The sequence below is a fragment of the Zeugodacus cucurbitae genome, chromosome 5, assembly GCF_028554725.1.
Source record: "Zeugodacus cucurbitae isolate PBARC_wt_2022May chromosome 5, idZeuCucr1.2, whole genome shotgun sequence".
Taxonomy (NCBI): Eukaryota; Metazoa; Arthropoda; class Insecta; order Diptera; family Tephritidae; genus Zeugodacus; species Zeugodacus cucurbitae.
Genome location: NC_071670.1, coordinates 9,103,782 through 9,121,210, shown reverse-complemented (window position 1 = coordinate 9,121,210; position 17,429 = coordinate 9,103,782). Strand labels below are relative to the sequence as shown.

The 17,429-nt window shown below is 36.0% G+C and overlaps 1 protein-coding gene across 1 annotated transcript; it reads right to left on the bottom strand.

Annotated features, from left to right (window-relative positions):
• Positions 1-4,862: 4,862 nt before the first annotated feature.
• On the bottom strand, positions 4,863-11,977 carry LOC105220580 (kelch-like protein 5). Its single transcript, XM_054231990.1, has 8 exons — positions 11,368-11,977; positions 9,579-9,752; positions 9,154-9,511; positions 8,715-9,089; positions 8,322-8,635; positions 7,013-7,214; positions 6,432-6,527; positions 4,863-6,365 (listed from the first exon to the last, which is right to left on the bottom strand). Exons 2-8 carry the CDS (start codon positions 9,731-9,733, stop codon positions 6,156-6,158), a joined length of 1,710 nt encoding a protein of 569 aa, XP_054087965.1. The 5' UTR covers positions 9,734-9,752; positions 11,368-11,977; the 3' UTR covers positions 4,863-6,155.
• Positions 11,978-17,429: the final 5,452 nt, after the last annotated feature.

Genomic DNA, 17,429 nt, shown 5'->3' with positions numbered 1-17,429 from the left:
CATCTATCACAACGTGATCGATCTGGTTGCGAGTGATTCGATCAGGGGATAGTGAAGTAACTTGATGAGTTTTCTTATGCTGGAATCTAGTACTACAGACGATCATATTTCGGGCCCCGGCGAAGTCTGTCAGTCTCACACCGTTTGGCGATGTTTCGTCAAGGAGGCTGAATTTTCCGTCTGTTGTGCGAAAGACACATTCTTTACCCACCCTAGCATTGAAATCGCCAAGCACGATTTTGACATCGTGACGGGGCAGCGGTCATAGGTACGTTCTAGGCGCTCATAGAAGGTATCTTTGATTACTTCGTCCTTCTCTTCCGTCGGGACGTGGACGATATGTTGAAGAACCTCGATTTGATGCGAATTGTGGCTAGACGTTACGCCACCCGAGTGAATTCCAGGACTCGACGACGGAGTCTCTCTTCCACCACGAATCCCACACCGAATTTGCGCTCCTTTATATGGCCGCTGCACTAGATGTCACAAGGACCCATCTTCTTCCGTCCTTGTCCGGTCCATCGCATTTCTTGGATTGCCGTGATGTCAGCCTTTACTCTTACGAGGACATAAACCAGCTGGGCAGAGGCACCTTCCCAATTAAGAATCCGGACATTCCTGGTGCATGCCCTCAAATCATGATCCTTAGTACGTTTGCAGGAGTCGTCATCAAAAGGGGGGTTTCTCATCCGAGGCTCGGTGTTTGTTTTCATTGGGGAGATTTTTTTTATGTGGTGGGTCCCAAGCCCTACGCACAACCGCACAAGCGGGCTTCGCCTTCTCACTTTAGCTCGCCTCCAAACGGATGTCTGTTAGCTACCCAGGGGATACTTGGTCTAAAACCGGAAGTCGTGAGCTGCTTGAGCCACATGCAATCAGAAACTTTCCTCACTTACGTGAACTTCTTCTTCTTCTTAACTGGCGTAGAAACCGCTTACGCGGTTATAGCCGAGTCCACAACAGTGCGCCACGCATCTCTCCTTTTGGCGGTTTGGCGCCAATTGGTAATACCAAGTGAAGACAGGTCCTTCTCCACCTGGTCCTTCCACCGGAGTGGAGGTCTCCCTCTTCCTCGGCTTCCACCAGCGGGTACTGCATCGAAACTTCTACATATGACTTAATCCTCACTCGCTTATAGTCTTAAGAAAAATACATGCTCATAGATACACTCTAAAACTGATAACAAACATCTACCTGCGCTCCTCCTCTGTATTCTCAACCCCCTCTCTCCTCCCGAATTGCTAAAGCATTTGAAAGTTCAGTTGTCTGTCCTTGTTATTGTTGAAATGAATCAAATGAAATCAAACATAGAATCTGCTCAAAGATACATATGTATGTATATGTACATACATAAGATTTAACTCCAAAAATAAATACATATGAAGCTACAGTATAGATCTTTAGATTGAGATATTTCACAAAACTTCACTTTATGTTTCTGTCTGCAGCTAAATTATTTTTTGAACTCTTATTTTTCATATTCGGAAATTAATTTTGCTACCATTTCAGAGGCAATGGACCGATTTTTAGTAGCTGCATCTTTATTGATATTAACTTGTCGGCGAGTTATTTAGGTATTTATCCTTGATTTTTTATTGAATGTGCCATATTTAGCTTCTAATCCCAGAAAATTTCAAAACTTTCGTTGACCATTTGATTTGCCGGCTGATTGTTCTGTTGTTTGTACATTTGCCACATCTTATCAACTGAATATAAATTCATTGCATCAGCTAACCAACGTGCGCTTCAGTTATCAGGCAATAATATTATTTAATTTTATTATTTAAAATCCGCTAAGCTCTCAATATTAAATATGAATAATCGGTTGTATGGGAAATGCTATATTCATACGATTTTGCTAATTTCCGCTTCGGACCGATTTTCCTCAATAAATAATTATATCAAACATTTTTAAGCTGGGTGTCTTCTAAATAACAGAAGTTATAACTCAAAGTCGCATATCTGAACAATCGGTTGTATGGTTGCTATAAGTTCGACACATTTTATTGATTTCCGGTCTCAGCTTTCAACTATTGATAATTGTTAGCACTAAAAAATTCATATTTAGCTGCTGAACTGTAGGAGTTATAAGAGCAAGGCTTATACCTAATGCTGCATATGAGACACTCATCTGTAGTCTTAGCCATGTTCATTGCTGTGCAAATTTCCTGCTTTCATACACTCATACATATGTGTGGGAGTAAAAACACTATTGAACCGTTTTGTTTGTTTGCATTTATGACTTGACATTTGTTATGCGAATTTGTGCCGACTGTAATAAAAATTTTATAGCCCTACAGAAAACAAAGTGGGTTGGCCTTAACTACTGCTAGAAGAATGAGACAGTGTGTAGTGTAGGTCTTTAGGTCGCATATGTGGGGAGTTAGACAAATGTTGTAGAAATGCCGGTGAGCATATCGTATATACCCCAGTCAAATAATTATATGTGCATTTCGGCTTTTGTTTATATTTCGTATTCAGTGTTATTTTTTGGATTTCGGTAAATGGGGAATAAAAGGTTGATATGTTACCGTTACTATGCAACGAAAATTGTTTCATACTTTTCTCGTTCGTTGTACAGTTACATTAAGAATGTGCTTGTGAATTGGGTATTGCATAGAAAATATTTATATGTGCAAAATCAGTTTAGCGGATCTTTCTTTTTTTGCAAAAATTTGTTTTCAAAATTATTGTAGGTGCATTAACTTAATGAATTATTAAAATGACGTAGCGGTCGAAAAACAAGATTGATGAGCGGTGCGAAAGGATGATTCGACGGCTAGTAGTTGCGGACTTGATAAACAGCGATCAAATATGGACCTAGTTAAGACAGAAAATCACAATAAATATAATTTTGCCAATCCATTTCACTTGGAATGCATCATTGAATACATTTCAACGACGAAAGCAAGGGGAGCGTGTTGACGGTTAGCCAAAGGTCCGTAAAACCGATGCCATAGGACGAATTTAAACCATCCATCCGAACAACGCCGAATGTTTCTATTTGCGTCTGCTATTAGTCAACGTGCGCGGACCAAGATCATTTGATGATTTGAAAACTGTTGACGGTCAGTTGTGTGCGACGTATCGTGAAGCATGTCAGCGATTGCATTCGTTAGAAGATGATATGCATTGGGACACCGCCATAATAATATCTACATGCCTTCCAAAAGTCAAATCCGCAACAACTGTGGAATAAGTGCAAAGACTGCATGGCCGAGGACTTATTAATTTTGGCGCGTAATCGAGCATCGGACGCAGACTTGCTATATACATTGCAAATGTATAATGATGCTTTGATATTGGAAGATCTGTGCCTTACAATTGCGAATAAGGCATTAGCGCAACTTGGCATAACTGCGCCCAATCGTTCAGCGATTGATATGCTTGACCATGAGCTTCAACTTGAACAACAATACGATTGCAATGAATTGTGTGCTTTCATACAAGCTAACATTACCAAATTGAATATTCAGCAGAAAAATGCTTATGATAAGATTATACGAGCGGTTGACAATAACGCCGGTGGATTCTACTTTCTGGATGCGCCCGGTGGTACAGGGAAAACGTTTCTGATCTCTTTGATTCTTGCTACTATACGGTCACAGCAGAAAATTGCGCTTCCAATTGCTTCGTCAGGCATCGCTGCATTCAACAATTCAGCATATCGAGGAATTCAGCAATGGCAAAAGTTTTGCGAGGAGCTGGAATAGTTCTATGGGATGAGTGCCCAATGGCTAACAAAAAGTCATTAGAAGCTTTCAATAGAACAATGCAAGATTTACGCCAAAAGCAACAACTTTTTGGCGGAGCATTAGTCTTATTATCTGGCGATTTTCGGCAAACTTTGCCAGTCGTTCCTCGATCAACTCCTGCCGACGAAATAAACGCATGTTTAAAATCGTCAGTTTTGTGGAGACATGTTCCAAGGCTGACTCTTACCATCAACATGCGAGTCCAATTGCAAAACGATCGATCCGCAGTGGCGTTTTCGAAGCAGTTGTTGGACATTGGCGAAGGCAAAATACCAATCGATGATACCGGTTTGACGAACAACTTTTGTACACTTTTACAATCGAAAGAAGAATTGATTGAAAGTGTATTTCCGAATATTGTTCAACACTATTCAAGTGAACGCAATATTGGCACCGAAAAATGTACACGTCAACGAAATCAATTTTGCCATTCAAGAAAAACTGCCAGGAGAAGCTAAAACATATACATCGATTGATAGCGTTTTGAATCAAGATGAAATAGTCAATTATCCAACTGAATTCTTGAATTCTTTGGATCCCCCCGGTCTGCCACCGCATAGTTTGGTCCCGAAAGTCGGTTCACCCATTATACTTCTACGAAATCTGAAGCCACCGACTTTTATGTAATGGCACAATACTTTCAGTCAAAATATTGTGGCCAAATTTGATTGAAGCAACAATACTAAATGGCAAGGCAGCAGGTGAAGTTGTACTCTTACCACGCATTCCCATGATTCCAACGGGCATGCCGTTTGAATTTAAGCGCTTGCAGTTCCCAGTACGTTTTGCCTTTGCGATGACCATCAACAAATCGCAAGGGCAAACGTTTCAAGTGTGCGGCGTCAATTTGGAAGAACCGTGCTTCTCCCACGGCCAGTTGTTCGTCGCATGCTCGAGAGTGGGAACACCAAGGTGCTTATTCATTTACGCGCCAGGTAGAAAAACCAAAAATGTTGTATACCAATATGTTTTATAAATAAGTAACAGTTTTACAACAATAAATAAAACACAAAGTAAAAACCCTTAAGAGTTTTAATCGATTTAGGTGCAGCGAAGCGCACAGGGTAACAGCTAGTTATACATAAAAATCAGTTTCTGAAACACACCTCCATGGCACCTAAACCAACGCTAAAGAAAGACACAATAAGCACATTTGAGGTTTGCAAATAAATACCAATTCTGTGCCGATGAGTGATAGAATACAGTCTTTAGTGACGAAAAAAAATTGAATTAGGTCGGCCCAGGTCATTGCAAGAAATATTCGAGAGATTCGCACCAGAAACGACGGTCCTACTACAAGCGATGTTTTGGAAGCGGTACCTTGATTTCAGGGGCTGCATTTTGCTGCTGGGGAAAGCTATCTACATGTTTTATATTCACTCAAATGAATGCTAATATCAATGTAGATCTTTTGGACAGCGAGTTAATAAAATTTGCTGGCAATATTTATGGCATATAACTGGACATATCGAAAGGATAACGCTTTAATCCACACGAAGAACATCTTTAACGAACGGAAAATTCCGGTATTACAATGTGCAGCATTGAGTTCGAACCTAAATCCTATTGAGGATCTCTGGGGGAACCTCTCTGCTCCTGTTTTCCAAAAAGGAAAGTAGTTTGAGACAGTACGTCACCTTAAATTAGCCATAAAGCAAGAATTTGCCAATATTTACCTAACTATTCTACAGTCAGTAGTTAATTCTCTGATTAAGCGGCTTAATTTAGTTTTAAAATATAAGGATAATTCTACTGACTATTAAAATAAACATTTCTTTCAGTTAAACTCAAATGTATAGGCTTTACTGGTAAAAATAGTAAAATGCACATATAAATATTTACCATTAGCCTAAACTTCAATTTTGTTTTATAGTTTAAAAAATATTTTGAAATTTGTTAATTTTTTGTTTTTTATATCGTATACATTAATAATAACAAACCTGCATACTCAGAAATATTTTGCAGTTTTGTAATCTTTAATTTTTTTTGCAAAAAGTTCATGCACATATAATTATTTGACTGAGGTAGTAAATACACTCCCACAGTAAAGCACTTGAGCGTCAGGATTTTAGTTTTACAATTTTTTTTTTATTTTCTTTTTGACTTTTTTCTTATTTTAATTAAATTCATACACACAGCTCGTGTTTATTGCTTTATAAATTATATTTATAAAAGAAATAATAAATATTCGAAAGTGATATTAGTTTTTCGCATATCATTTGTGGCCTTGTGGTCGGTTTCATGGTTGGTTAGCTTGCATGCTGCTGTAAACGAGTCGCTGTTAATTTATTTGATAAACAGGACGATTTATTGTGCTAAAGAAAGTTTTTTGGATTTTGTGTATTTCTTATAAGTAGTTTATTAAAACAGAACAACATTTTTATTTTTGTTGGTTTATTTTTAGGTCAGTAAAGACAATGACGCAGCAAAACAAAAATATATTTCTCCTTTGGGTAACAGGTTTTTCTGTACCCAACGGTCATTTTCGTCGTTATAAACGGCAACTCTTGTCCCATTCTCATTCTCCACGCTGCCACCAATAGTCCATAGTTTATTGTCAAGAGATGCGCAAGCGAATTCACACCAAGTATCATTTTTCAAAGAGCAAATCTGCGAAATTTTTTCGGAGGATTTAGTTTAAAATCAAACAGTTGGAAAAAATCAATTGCAATGTACCTGAGTCCATGTGTCTCGCTGAGGATCGTAACGTTCAACAGCTGGGCTACCTTTAAAATAGCCTACAACATAAATGTGGCCATTATGTGCAGCTACCTGTAGTACAAAAAATAAGAATTAATATTTTATTTAACTTTGTTGGTGCAAATAGGACTTAATAAGATTCCGACTGTTCTCATAAAATATTTTACTATTGTGTATCAGTCCTTAGTCTATCAATAATAAAAATACAGGTTCACATAAGTCGTATCGTTATGTACGGGTCAAAGAACTGCAACCTCATACGCTATAGTGCCAAGTCGTTGTGTACGTTGCCTGATGTTAAGATTACTTACACGCGCCTAAATTACACAATCTCTACCGTTTGGTTCCGTACCCATTCTAAATTTGGTCATTGCTTCTCGAAGAAGAATTTGCGAAAATTTAATACCTTTTAAGAATTGTATATATTTTTTGTAATTTTGTTTAAATTCGCAAAATCGTGTAAAAGTGAGATGTATCTTTTCATAACTTGTTTAAAAAGTGATCTAGTTTTCAATTGGGCCTCTTTAAATCAACCATTAGTTTTCACTATAACTTACACTAAGGCTCCGGCACGTTTCTCTCATAACTGCACAATAAGTCCAACTATTCGAATCCGGGTTATAGCATTCCACGGATTTTAAGGTTTTTCTATTCGAACCGCCTATTATGTAAACTTTACCATTCAAAGACACTGCACCGGCCTCGAAACGTACTGTAATCAAAGGTGCCACGAACTCCCAACCATTGGATGCCGTATACCTGGAAATAAACAATAAAAAATTAATACTTATTTGTTACGTTGCAGTAATTAGCGTTGTGTTTCGTAACATTAGCGAGCGTCCACGGTGAAATTTTCGCCGATCCTTTGTACTTATTAGACTTGCGATTCCATGTTATGTTTTTTACTTCTTCAATAGCTTAAAATATTAATTATTCTGTTCACCTTTTAAAAGTTCGATTAATATTAAGGAAGAATAGTATTCAAATTTAAGAAATGTATCGATTTTGGTAGCGGATTCAGCAGCGATTAGGAGATGTGACATACATACATATATACGTCGATTACAGTTATATAACACAAGCTACAAATTACTAAAGCCATCTACTGGAAAAATAATATAATTTTTTTTACTAGAACCACTATTTTTAAATACTTGCTTCGAGAATACGCGAATAATATTATTTTTTCTTTGTATACATACGAGGTACATTATAATAATAGATTTCTGAACAGTTTTTAACGGCTACAGCTGTAGAAAAGCTATTTTTGTAAACTATACCTATACAAATATCATATGAAGAATAATTATGTGCATTGAGTGACTCGCTCTTCATATTTACACATAAGCTGAATTTTTGGTTTATGAAACACAATAATTAACATTCGCAGATTATTATTATACTATCGCAACATGTTACACAGATAGTTATGTAAGGAATAACACACTAACCCTAAATTTTATGGTAAAGATGGCTCTCTCAGATATTCAAATAAATTCAATGGAGTTGCTCTATGTACCTTATATAGTATGTATCTTAAAATTTCCGGTAGACTTTATACCGTATATATCGGTTAATATGTGAGAAATCAGAGCTAAACTAACTGAACGTATAATCCTGAATTTGCTTTAGCTTGGTGTCGAAAATTGCTGAAAACAGTCCAGGAATTACCACTGTTGCCATATACAATATATAATGACTTGTGATATTTTAGTGGCCGTTACGACGAATATTTGTATGAAAACTTAGCCCTTCCTTACTTGCTGAAATTGCGACTAACGTACCGTTCCATTCATGTAGATACATATACATATGTATATATAAATTTATAATATTTAAAAAATCGGCCAGACACTAGGTACTTACCTTTCAACTGACTGCAGAAGAGTATTATTCTCACCACGACCACCAATTGCGTAGATTTTTCCATCTAATTCGACAACACTGTGATCCCTTCGTGCTTGGTTCATTTCTGGCAATTCTCGCCATGTTTTATTTGGAATATTCCAACTGAGAAAACTTTTGGATGGTGATTTATAGCTATCACCACCAATAAATAACAAATTGTCATCCTTTAAAATCGCACTAGAGTTTATATTATAATTATATAGAGTCGCATATTTTTGCCATGTGTCCTCAGCTTTATTATATTGAAGTGCACATGCCTTCGACGCATTATGCTTTGATTATATTAAAAATAAATATTTTCCATATATTAATTAGAGATTAAATTTTGAAAGTTAGCCGATGTTAGCTTACCTCTTTGTAAACCATTAGCAAAGTTTTCTCATCAGAATTTCCAGCACCGATCCCTACACGTGGTTCAGTAAATCGCATATTTATCTTAGTTCGTGCTGAGGGATTACTGATCCACGTAGACGCCATGAAGGCCAACAGCTCACAACCAAGTAATGACTGAATGTGAGTCAAGAGGAAGTCCACATCGAATTGCGTGAGCCGCAGGCAAGCGACTAGACGAGATAGGTGTTTTTGGCGCGCAGAAACATCGTGATTAAACCAACGAGTTATGGCACCATATGCATCTTCCTCACAAGTTATATTTAGATTGTCCGATTCGAGAAGACATTGCAATTTCTCAACATCAAAATTGAGAAACTCGTCCCGTTGGCTAATCTAGTATTGGCAAAACACGAAATTTTAATTACGCCATTGGTCCCCATTGATTGAATAGACTCACCTCCATGAAATTCTGTATTTCGTATTCGTGGATTTTCCGCTTGACAAGTTCACATTGCGTTTCGCGTTCTAGCGCATATACACCCTGTAATGTGCATTCATCGATGTGCGACATAATGAAGTCCATGCAAATGGTCGTGGCATCTTCCAATTGCAATACGATTGCCGCCTTCAGCATCGCAGCGACATTGTCAACGGTAAACAGCGCTTTTCCGGTGTAGCAAAAGGTTATTAAGCGTTCAAAGATATCGCTATCGATATCATTTATTTCGATGACATGAGCATTGCCTCGATCGCCGTTGAAGAGGTTCTCGAAGTAAGGACTCGCTGCTGAGAGTATCAAACGATGTGCGGGTACACTGTGAAAAAAATTATAAATGTAGATCAATATATTTTTATGTGACATTCAAACTACGTAATACTTACAAAGCCTCTGGGTTAGAAACTTTAAAAGTCACATCAATTAAAGACTGTTCATCGTAGAAGCAAAATATTTTCTTCATTAATTTCTTCATGAAATGTAGTTTCAACTCACTCGAATTACGCTGTGAAGCAGTTGTTTGCTTAGAACTTGTGGCCATTTTAAATTATTGAACTTTCCTGTTGCGATGAGAAAATATGAAAATGAAAATAATTATTTTGACTAAATTCAATTCAACTTGAGCTTTGCTTTCTAGTTAAATTTAGTTTAAACAATTTTTAAAATGACGTGAATACATTCGTTCCATAACTACGACAAACGGTTTTACGTAGTCGAAATGTACGATTTTCTATATCCGACTGGTCGGAGTCCTATTTTGGTAGCGCGTTAAACTTCGAGCTCGGTAATAAACTAACGTTATAGTGATCATAGCATTTAATCTAAGATTCAACAATCGCTAAGTGTAGAAATTCGATACTAAGATGTATTAGTTAAATAATAATTAAATAATTAAAGTCTTAAGTCAACTTTATAAAGATCTCTCAGTATCTATAGAAATAAAATAACGGATATAGTTATTTCGCCTAAGATCTTAAAACTAAAATCCCTCTAACTTTCATCCAAAATTATGGGTTTATTGACTACCGTTTTTTATATAATTGTCAATTGCCATATTCAATTAAAATTCTTTTGTACGATTTGTAAAATGAAATTGTGCGATTTAATTCACACTAGTATTACTATTTTACAAAAATCCTCAACCTTAAAAGCGTTGAAATTGAAAAAAAAAAAAAATTTTGAATTAGTTTTCACTTTATATGAACATATGTATGTATATTGTAATGCCCAAAACAGACATATGGTTTCCGTACTACAATGTGTACGACAATAAAAGCTCAAGAAACCATGTACCAGCATAGTGACACACATTTAGTATTGTACTATGTTTACGTCCATCAGAAAGGAAAATGGATCCTGACTTAGTTATAACTGCAAGCAATATTTAAATATTCTTTTCCATCATAATTATTACTTCTCGACAAAATTTTTCTCAACATTTTTAGAAACTTTGTTTTTTGATTTCATTTTATTTTGAATTTAATTTATTTTCTCTATGTCAAAATGTCAGAAAACATATGATTGTGGCAGAAGAGCTTAAAGCTTTCGGTGTTCTCAATGCGACCCATTGTAGTACATTTCACAACACCACAAAATTTCAATGATTTCTAGAACTCTATTTGCTCCATTTGCTCTCAAACAAAATTCGGAACACCGGGGATACACATATGTTTTCTGTAGCATACTACAATATGTACACATGTCTGTCTCAGGTATAATTGTATGTTGGCATATTTGTATTATTTTGAATTTTTTATTATTTATCCTTTGTTCACTTTCGGCACTGTGGCAGCCATGTGCCTAGTAGTGCTAAGATTTACTCGCCCAAACTGCTTATCAGCAAGTTGTAGAGAACTAATAACAAACCAGAAGTGAGCGTCTAAATGTTTGTAAACAAAAATAAAAATATTAAAAATTTGTCACTCTGAGCAATACAATTGTTAGCGCTCTCAAATGTTGACTCTCACTTGGCGACTCTTGACTCTCTCTTGCTTACAAAGAAAGCATTTTTTTGATTGTGCTTGTTTCTAAAAATCACTCAGTTAATATCATCAGTATTGATCGTTATTTCCGTTATAACAATGTAACAATACCGCGAAAAATCAAAAACTAAATAAAGCAAAACTTTTCTAAACTCATATATCTTATATATTATAAAAGGTAGACATCACTCACCGTAACAACTCACGAAGTGACTGAAATATGAACTTCTGTGCACCGCTATTGACGCTATACTGAAGAAGCAGTTTTCGATACCATACCTACTAAGTAAAATTCTCTGCATTGAGAAAAGAACCCAAGTGATCGTTTGTTTACCTACTTACGTATTGTCACTACCGCGAACAAGCAAAGACCGCAAAACGAGCTCTTAAGAAGCGACAAAACGACATACGTATATGTACATATATATATGTATTTATCATATTACCGCTGCAAATAAATGGAGGAATATGTCGATACTAGGAAAGTAGCATCTCCGCTTGATAAACCATAATTATAATTACCATTTCGAGTTCGGTTAAAGTAAAAATCTCTTTCGCGGAATCATGTGTATACTTCAAAATTGTTAGGAATTTAATAAACTCTTAGGTGTTGAGTACAATCTGTGTTTTCACTCTTCAAAATATAAAAGTGTAAGTGTGTGGCAGCTAAACACTACTCGTTATTCATCCGGAGAGCCCCTCTCTTAGCGTATACAAACATATGTATACACATTAACTCTAACAACGCACGAAGTGAATGTAATTTGTACTTATCTGTTACGCTACTCATGCTCTGAACACAAAGACGACGACACGACACGACGACGCGACGGCTGGCTACAAATGTTGCTATGAAGCCAGCGTCTTGAGCATTTTGAAGACGGCAGCGACATGTCAAATAACAATTTCATTGCTGTCGCTCTGAAACTCAGCGGAAGTTCAATAAAATTTACATATTTTGCTTAAAGTGAAAATTTTTGTGCAAAGAAGGTATAAAGAGGTCGATTTATTTGTTTAAAATAATTGATTGTTATTACAAATCGCTTGTAGCAAATGTTGATATTTGAAAGATTTATGAAGTTAGGTAGCAAAGTGTCTTCTTCTTCCATGTCTTCATGGCTTACATTTTTCATAACCACTTGCTGTTCAAAAGTGTTAGCGAAGCACTTGTGATTCGTCATATTACTTGTTTGCTTGCCATTAAACTTTAATAAATGCTTCCATATTCGAAAGGAAACAAATTCTATGGTTTTCATTTTTTTTTATTTACCAACCACGCTCCAAACTGCAATTTTACCTTTCTTTCTTAGTTGAGTACAAAATTGAAATAGTCGATAGCTGATTTTTTGTAGTAGAAACCCGTAGTATCGACTGGTTCGGGAGGTATAGGCTAACTAACAGACTGAACTTTGGAACTTTCGAGAGAAAGTCCTAAGTCCAGGTTAAAAATATTTTATTTTTAAGAGGCTCAGTCTTTTCGACGAAGAGTGTAACACCTATATAAGAGTTAAATACAAAGCGCTTATTTGTAAATTTCACTATGGAAAGGAGATTCGGAATTTTCAGAGATTATATTTCAGATTTTATAGAATTATGTATGCAGACAACATATTGAAACCGAAAAGACTTAGGCGGTGCCGAAAATTGGGTTTTGTAAGAGCACTTTCGATGGATGATGGAAAATTGACAAAATTCGTGAAATTGGTCCAAGAAAGATTGAAAGATAGGATCTCGATTCATTTTCCCCATCAGTAGTTACTTGAAGGAAGACATTAAAACTAATAGGTTCGAGCGGATAGTTGGTTTTGTCTCCGCCCTTCAAAAACGTCGGAAATTAAAAAAAAAAGTTATATTTTACTCTCCTTTATCCTTATAGATATTTCCAATTCTTCAACAAAGCCGTTACTTATGTATAACATATGTAATATTTGCAATATAATTGAATATGTCCAAATGCACAATTATGTGCTAAAAATCCTAATTAAAAATACCACAAAGTTAGCACATAAAATATGAATAATTGTTGCAAAACTAGTTCAACAATTGGCACAGTTTTTCTTTTCCCTCAACCGAAAACTTATTCTTCATTCAACCACAAATATGCAAGAAAATGAATATGCCGAAGACCTCACAGCCGAGGCGCAAAGTACTCATTTGAACAGTGTCTACAATGGAGCTTTCCTTTTAGAGCGAGTGAAAGTGCCAGGCAAAAGTCGACGAAAAGTTCGCATATTGAAGTATTCGGTCTATTCATTGCAATAATTTCGGTGACAATTATTGTAGTATTATCCTTACGTACCTCCGGTTGTACGCTGTCGCAACACTTTTTGCTTCCTTGACGTGCTCATATTTTTCTTTTTGGTGTCGCTCTTGCCTTTTATGCGCTCACTTTTGCTCGATTGGCATATGTTTGACATGATATAATTATAAATTATAGCTTTTGTTGGACAAACATATTTCATATTGGATTTTCTCATAAATTTCGGTTTGTGGTAGGAGAAACGTCGGTGGACTAAAGCATGTGCAAGTTTTCGATTTCGACAATTTATGAATAAGAAATTTGGAAAATATGGTACATTTCAAGAACAATTGCTATTGAAATAATTGAAGTCAAATATATATGCACTAAATAATAATATAATCAGATTAGCTAAGAAAGAAAAATAAAAATTTTTCACTTTTTTTTTTGCAAAATATCAAGAATTACAGAGAAAACAAGAAAAGAAATGGGGAATAATATGAAAAACGTGAAAAGAAAGTCCCTTCCCAGTTCATAGAACATCAAGTCAAGTTCCAATCTTCCTTAGAACTCAATGTTTGTGGCCATAACAAACAGCTTTCTTTTCTAATTGAGTCTTGGAAGGTATGTGAGATCAGTTAAGCTATTGGTTAGACCAATGTGGCAATGGCGAAGATAGTATTTCTAAGCCTAGGTTTATTCGGGAGGTACACCCACGATCATTAAATGAACCGCAAATAAAACGTGTAATACCATTTATTCGTTTAGCGAGGGATACGTTAAAAATTATGATGAAAATCTGCTATCATCAATTCGAATAGTAAAACCTTAAAGACGTGTTTTCTCTAAAACTGTATTATTCCCACCATTGATAACGGCCTTACGTGCCTGTTTCCTTTCGTTCAACTACCCTATTTCGTAAAGCCATTTGGTTGGATGTCTTCATCCGCGCTTTATTGCGATCCATAGAATTTTGGGTCAGATGCGTGATGGCCCTTAGTCTTATCCAATGTACCGAACAAGATTTAAGAATTTATAATACAGTTTCCGAGTTTATACCTCGTAGACTGAACTTTACTTCCACGCCTACTCGCTTTTCATTTCTATCTTGATACATTGTTGTATCCTTCAGGGGATTCGGTGGAGATAAGATGTAAATTTAATTAAACTGAAGGAGCGGAAACAGTTTTCTTCCTATTGTTCCTGTCGCAGTTCACAATGTAACTTTTGAGCTCGTGTGAGCTTTAGTCACACCCTTAGTTTGGACACTTTCCTTCAGCTTAACCAACTTAAACACAGCCTCCATTAAAAGTCAGATTTGTGTATGAAATATACCTTCAAATATTAATCTACCGAGGCCTTTACTCGGCCAAGAGTCACCACACCCAAATATTGTCAGAGACAAAAAATGTCATTCACATACCTCATCGCGCACTCCACCATAAATATTTCGTTTAATTTGCGGAAGAATTTGCGTTTAATACTCAGGCATTCGCACGTCTAGTGTCTATGTGACAATAAAGCTACAAGAAAGTATTTATAATGTGGTAGTGGCAGTACCTTTAAGAGCAGACAGGCGGGTGGAAATGTGATGAAGTGGACTACAGTTTGAGCAACCAACAGGGAGACCAAGCTATAAGCAATTTAATAGTTGGCGCTTGTTGAAAATTATTGTGTCAGTAAATGTGTGATAAAAGCGGAAACGGTCGAGTCAGTAGAGTGGGAAGTTACAAAGGGCGAAGAGAGTGTAAGAAATCATAGCTGGCACAACGAGTAGCTTAGTGTGGGTAAAGTAAATAAAATAAATATTTCCTTTAAAGTGACATCCTTTCACTGCTATCGCCGTCGACGCTTGCAATTGGTCAAAGTAAATGGCTGAGTGCTTCGGTTTATGACCTCAGTGTGCGCTCCGGTGGTAACCTTTGACCAACCTAGTTGTTAAGCAAATGGAAATTTTACAATTTAATGGCAATTTTATGCACTTTTGTATGCAAAATGAAGGAAAGATTTCCTCCAACACATTTCTATCGTACTAATGAAAATATTTCAATGTGCGGACTGGGAACGGCTCGGAAGCTGTAAGGGTGACATAAACATTTGTTAGACTATGTAATTTATTTGTTAGACATCGTGGATGTCATCGTATAATATGGAATTTTGAACGTGAGTAGTGGTTATTGTAACACAATTATTTAAGTTCGAGTTGACAAGGTTGAGGTAGTGTGTTCAACAAGCTTCGGATATCTGTCTACTGCTCACGTGCTCGTAGAAGTAAAAAAGTTGAAGAAATGGATAGCGAAAAAGGACTTTAGCAGTCGGGTATTATAGCTAGTATAGAGGTTTTCCAAGATAAGATATTTTTGTATAAAACTGAGTTTAAACAGTTCCGAATAAAAGCTAGTTCGTTGTATAGACTTTTCTCCATTGAAATTTGTAGAAGGATGGACATAAGGATATATCGAAAGCAATTTATTAAACTAAGATATTTGAGTACCTCTGGGTGTGCAGGGTTTGTTCGCTCCAGACAATAGGCAGCAGTATTTGACCCTCTTTAAGTGACCGCAGACAAAACATAGATCTACTGATGGACATCGTAGATCATAGAACTTTCGAAACATTGGACCTCAGACCCGAACCCTTTCTCCGATGAAAATGAAAACTGTCTTATCGCCAGGAAAGCCATAATTTTCTCTGGTTCAGTAGTCGTGAACCTTGACAAAAGATCACAGTGCTGACAGAGACACAATAATAAAGCACTATTCTATCATAAAAATGCACTGGTTCACTCCCCTGTTGCCAAACCTCAAATATGGTCGAAATAGGCTGTGGACCCTGTCCACCGCTGGAGTAAGTGTGTCAAGCTAAAAAGAGACTTATCGATCCAAATGCGAGATTTGGCTGTGCTATTTAATGAATACTTCCTCATTAATAAACTTGTCCTAATATTGTTACCTAGATAGTCTAAAAATTAAATGCCACTTCCACAATTGAATAACACAAATAATTTGCAACAATTAGCTTTTAGCACTTCCTCTATCTGCAGTGTTCGCAATCTTGTACGGCTAACTGACTAAGCAAATAAGTTATTGTTTAAATTCTCTTTGCAAAGCTTAATAGCCAATAGCCAAGTGCCATTTGAAGTGATTTGTGTGTGTTTATGCATTAAAAGTAATTTCTTAACCTTAAGCATAATATAAATAACAATTATTATACTTGATACACTTTATTTCCTTCTGCAAATTGCCACGTCTGAAATGAATCACTAAATTTCGCAGTAATCTCGCCTTATTTTTTATATGAGCGATAAGCCAGCGATGAGCAAAAAAGTAATAAGGCAATTCCTTGGTGTCTCATTGAAGCTTTTCAAAAGCTCTCTGGCGTTTTGCACTTTTCTTGTGGTTGCTAATGGTATGAGTATGTTGGTAAACAAAATTTAATTTGTATCTTTTAGGCTCAAGTGGAATTGTTGTGTGAGGGTCTTTCAATGTTTTATTTTTCTTTTTACAATATAAATTTGGAGGCATATTGTAGTATTCTTCACTTTAATTTATTGCAGTTATTAAAGAGTGATATATGGATAGTTTTGTACTTAGAAATATAGAGAGTAGACACCTTTAGTAGGGGTTCTTTCAGTTATTTCATATTTTCTTAGTACCTTAATGATATTATTTATTTATTTTTTTAAATACAATGCAAACTATTGCAGTATTACGAAATTTTACAAGTCTTGTCTCTTTCGAAAATATTTATTCTAACTTCTGCAACTTGACCCTAGAAACATCTATTGGAAAACTGCGGAAGCAAAGTTGTAGACATAATAAGACTAAATTATTATTAGTGTGTTTATGAGATTATACTCGTTTTGCACTGAATAGTGGCATAAAATAGAAAAACTTAATTTGTTCAGACTCGAAAAAATTTAGTACTTAATTATTTTTAGTACACTTAGGAAAATATAAATAATTTTGAACTCCAGCACAGTGCAAAATTTCTAAATAGTATACATTTATTTTGTA

Coding starts and splice junctions, on each gene's coding strand:
- LOC105220580 (XM_054231990.1), bottom strand. CDS start 9,733: ATGGCCACAAGTTCTAAGCAAACAACTGCTTCACAGCGTAATTCGAGT. Junction 9,090..9,153: donor AAATACAGAATTTCATGGAG/GTGAGTCTATTC, acceptor TGCCAATACTAG/ATTAGCCAACGGGACGAGTT. Junction 6,528..7,012: donor AAACGTGCCGGAGCCTTAGT/GTAAGTTATAGT, acceptor TTTGTACTACAG/GTAGCTGCACATAATGGCCA.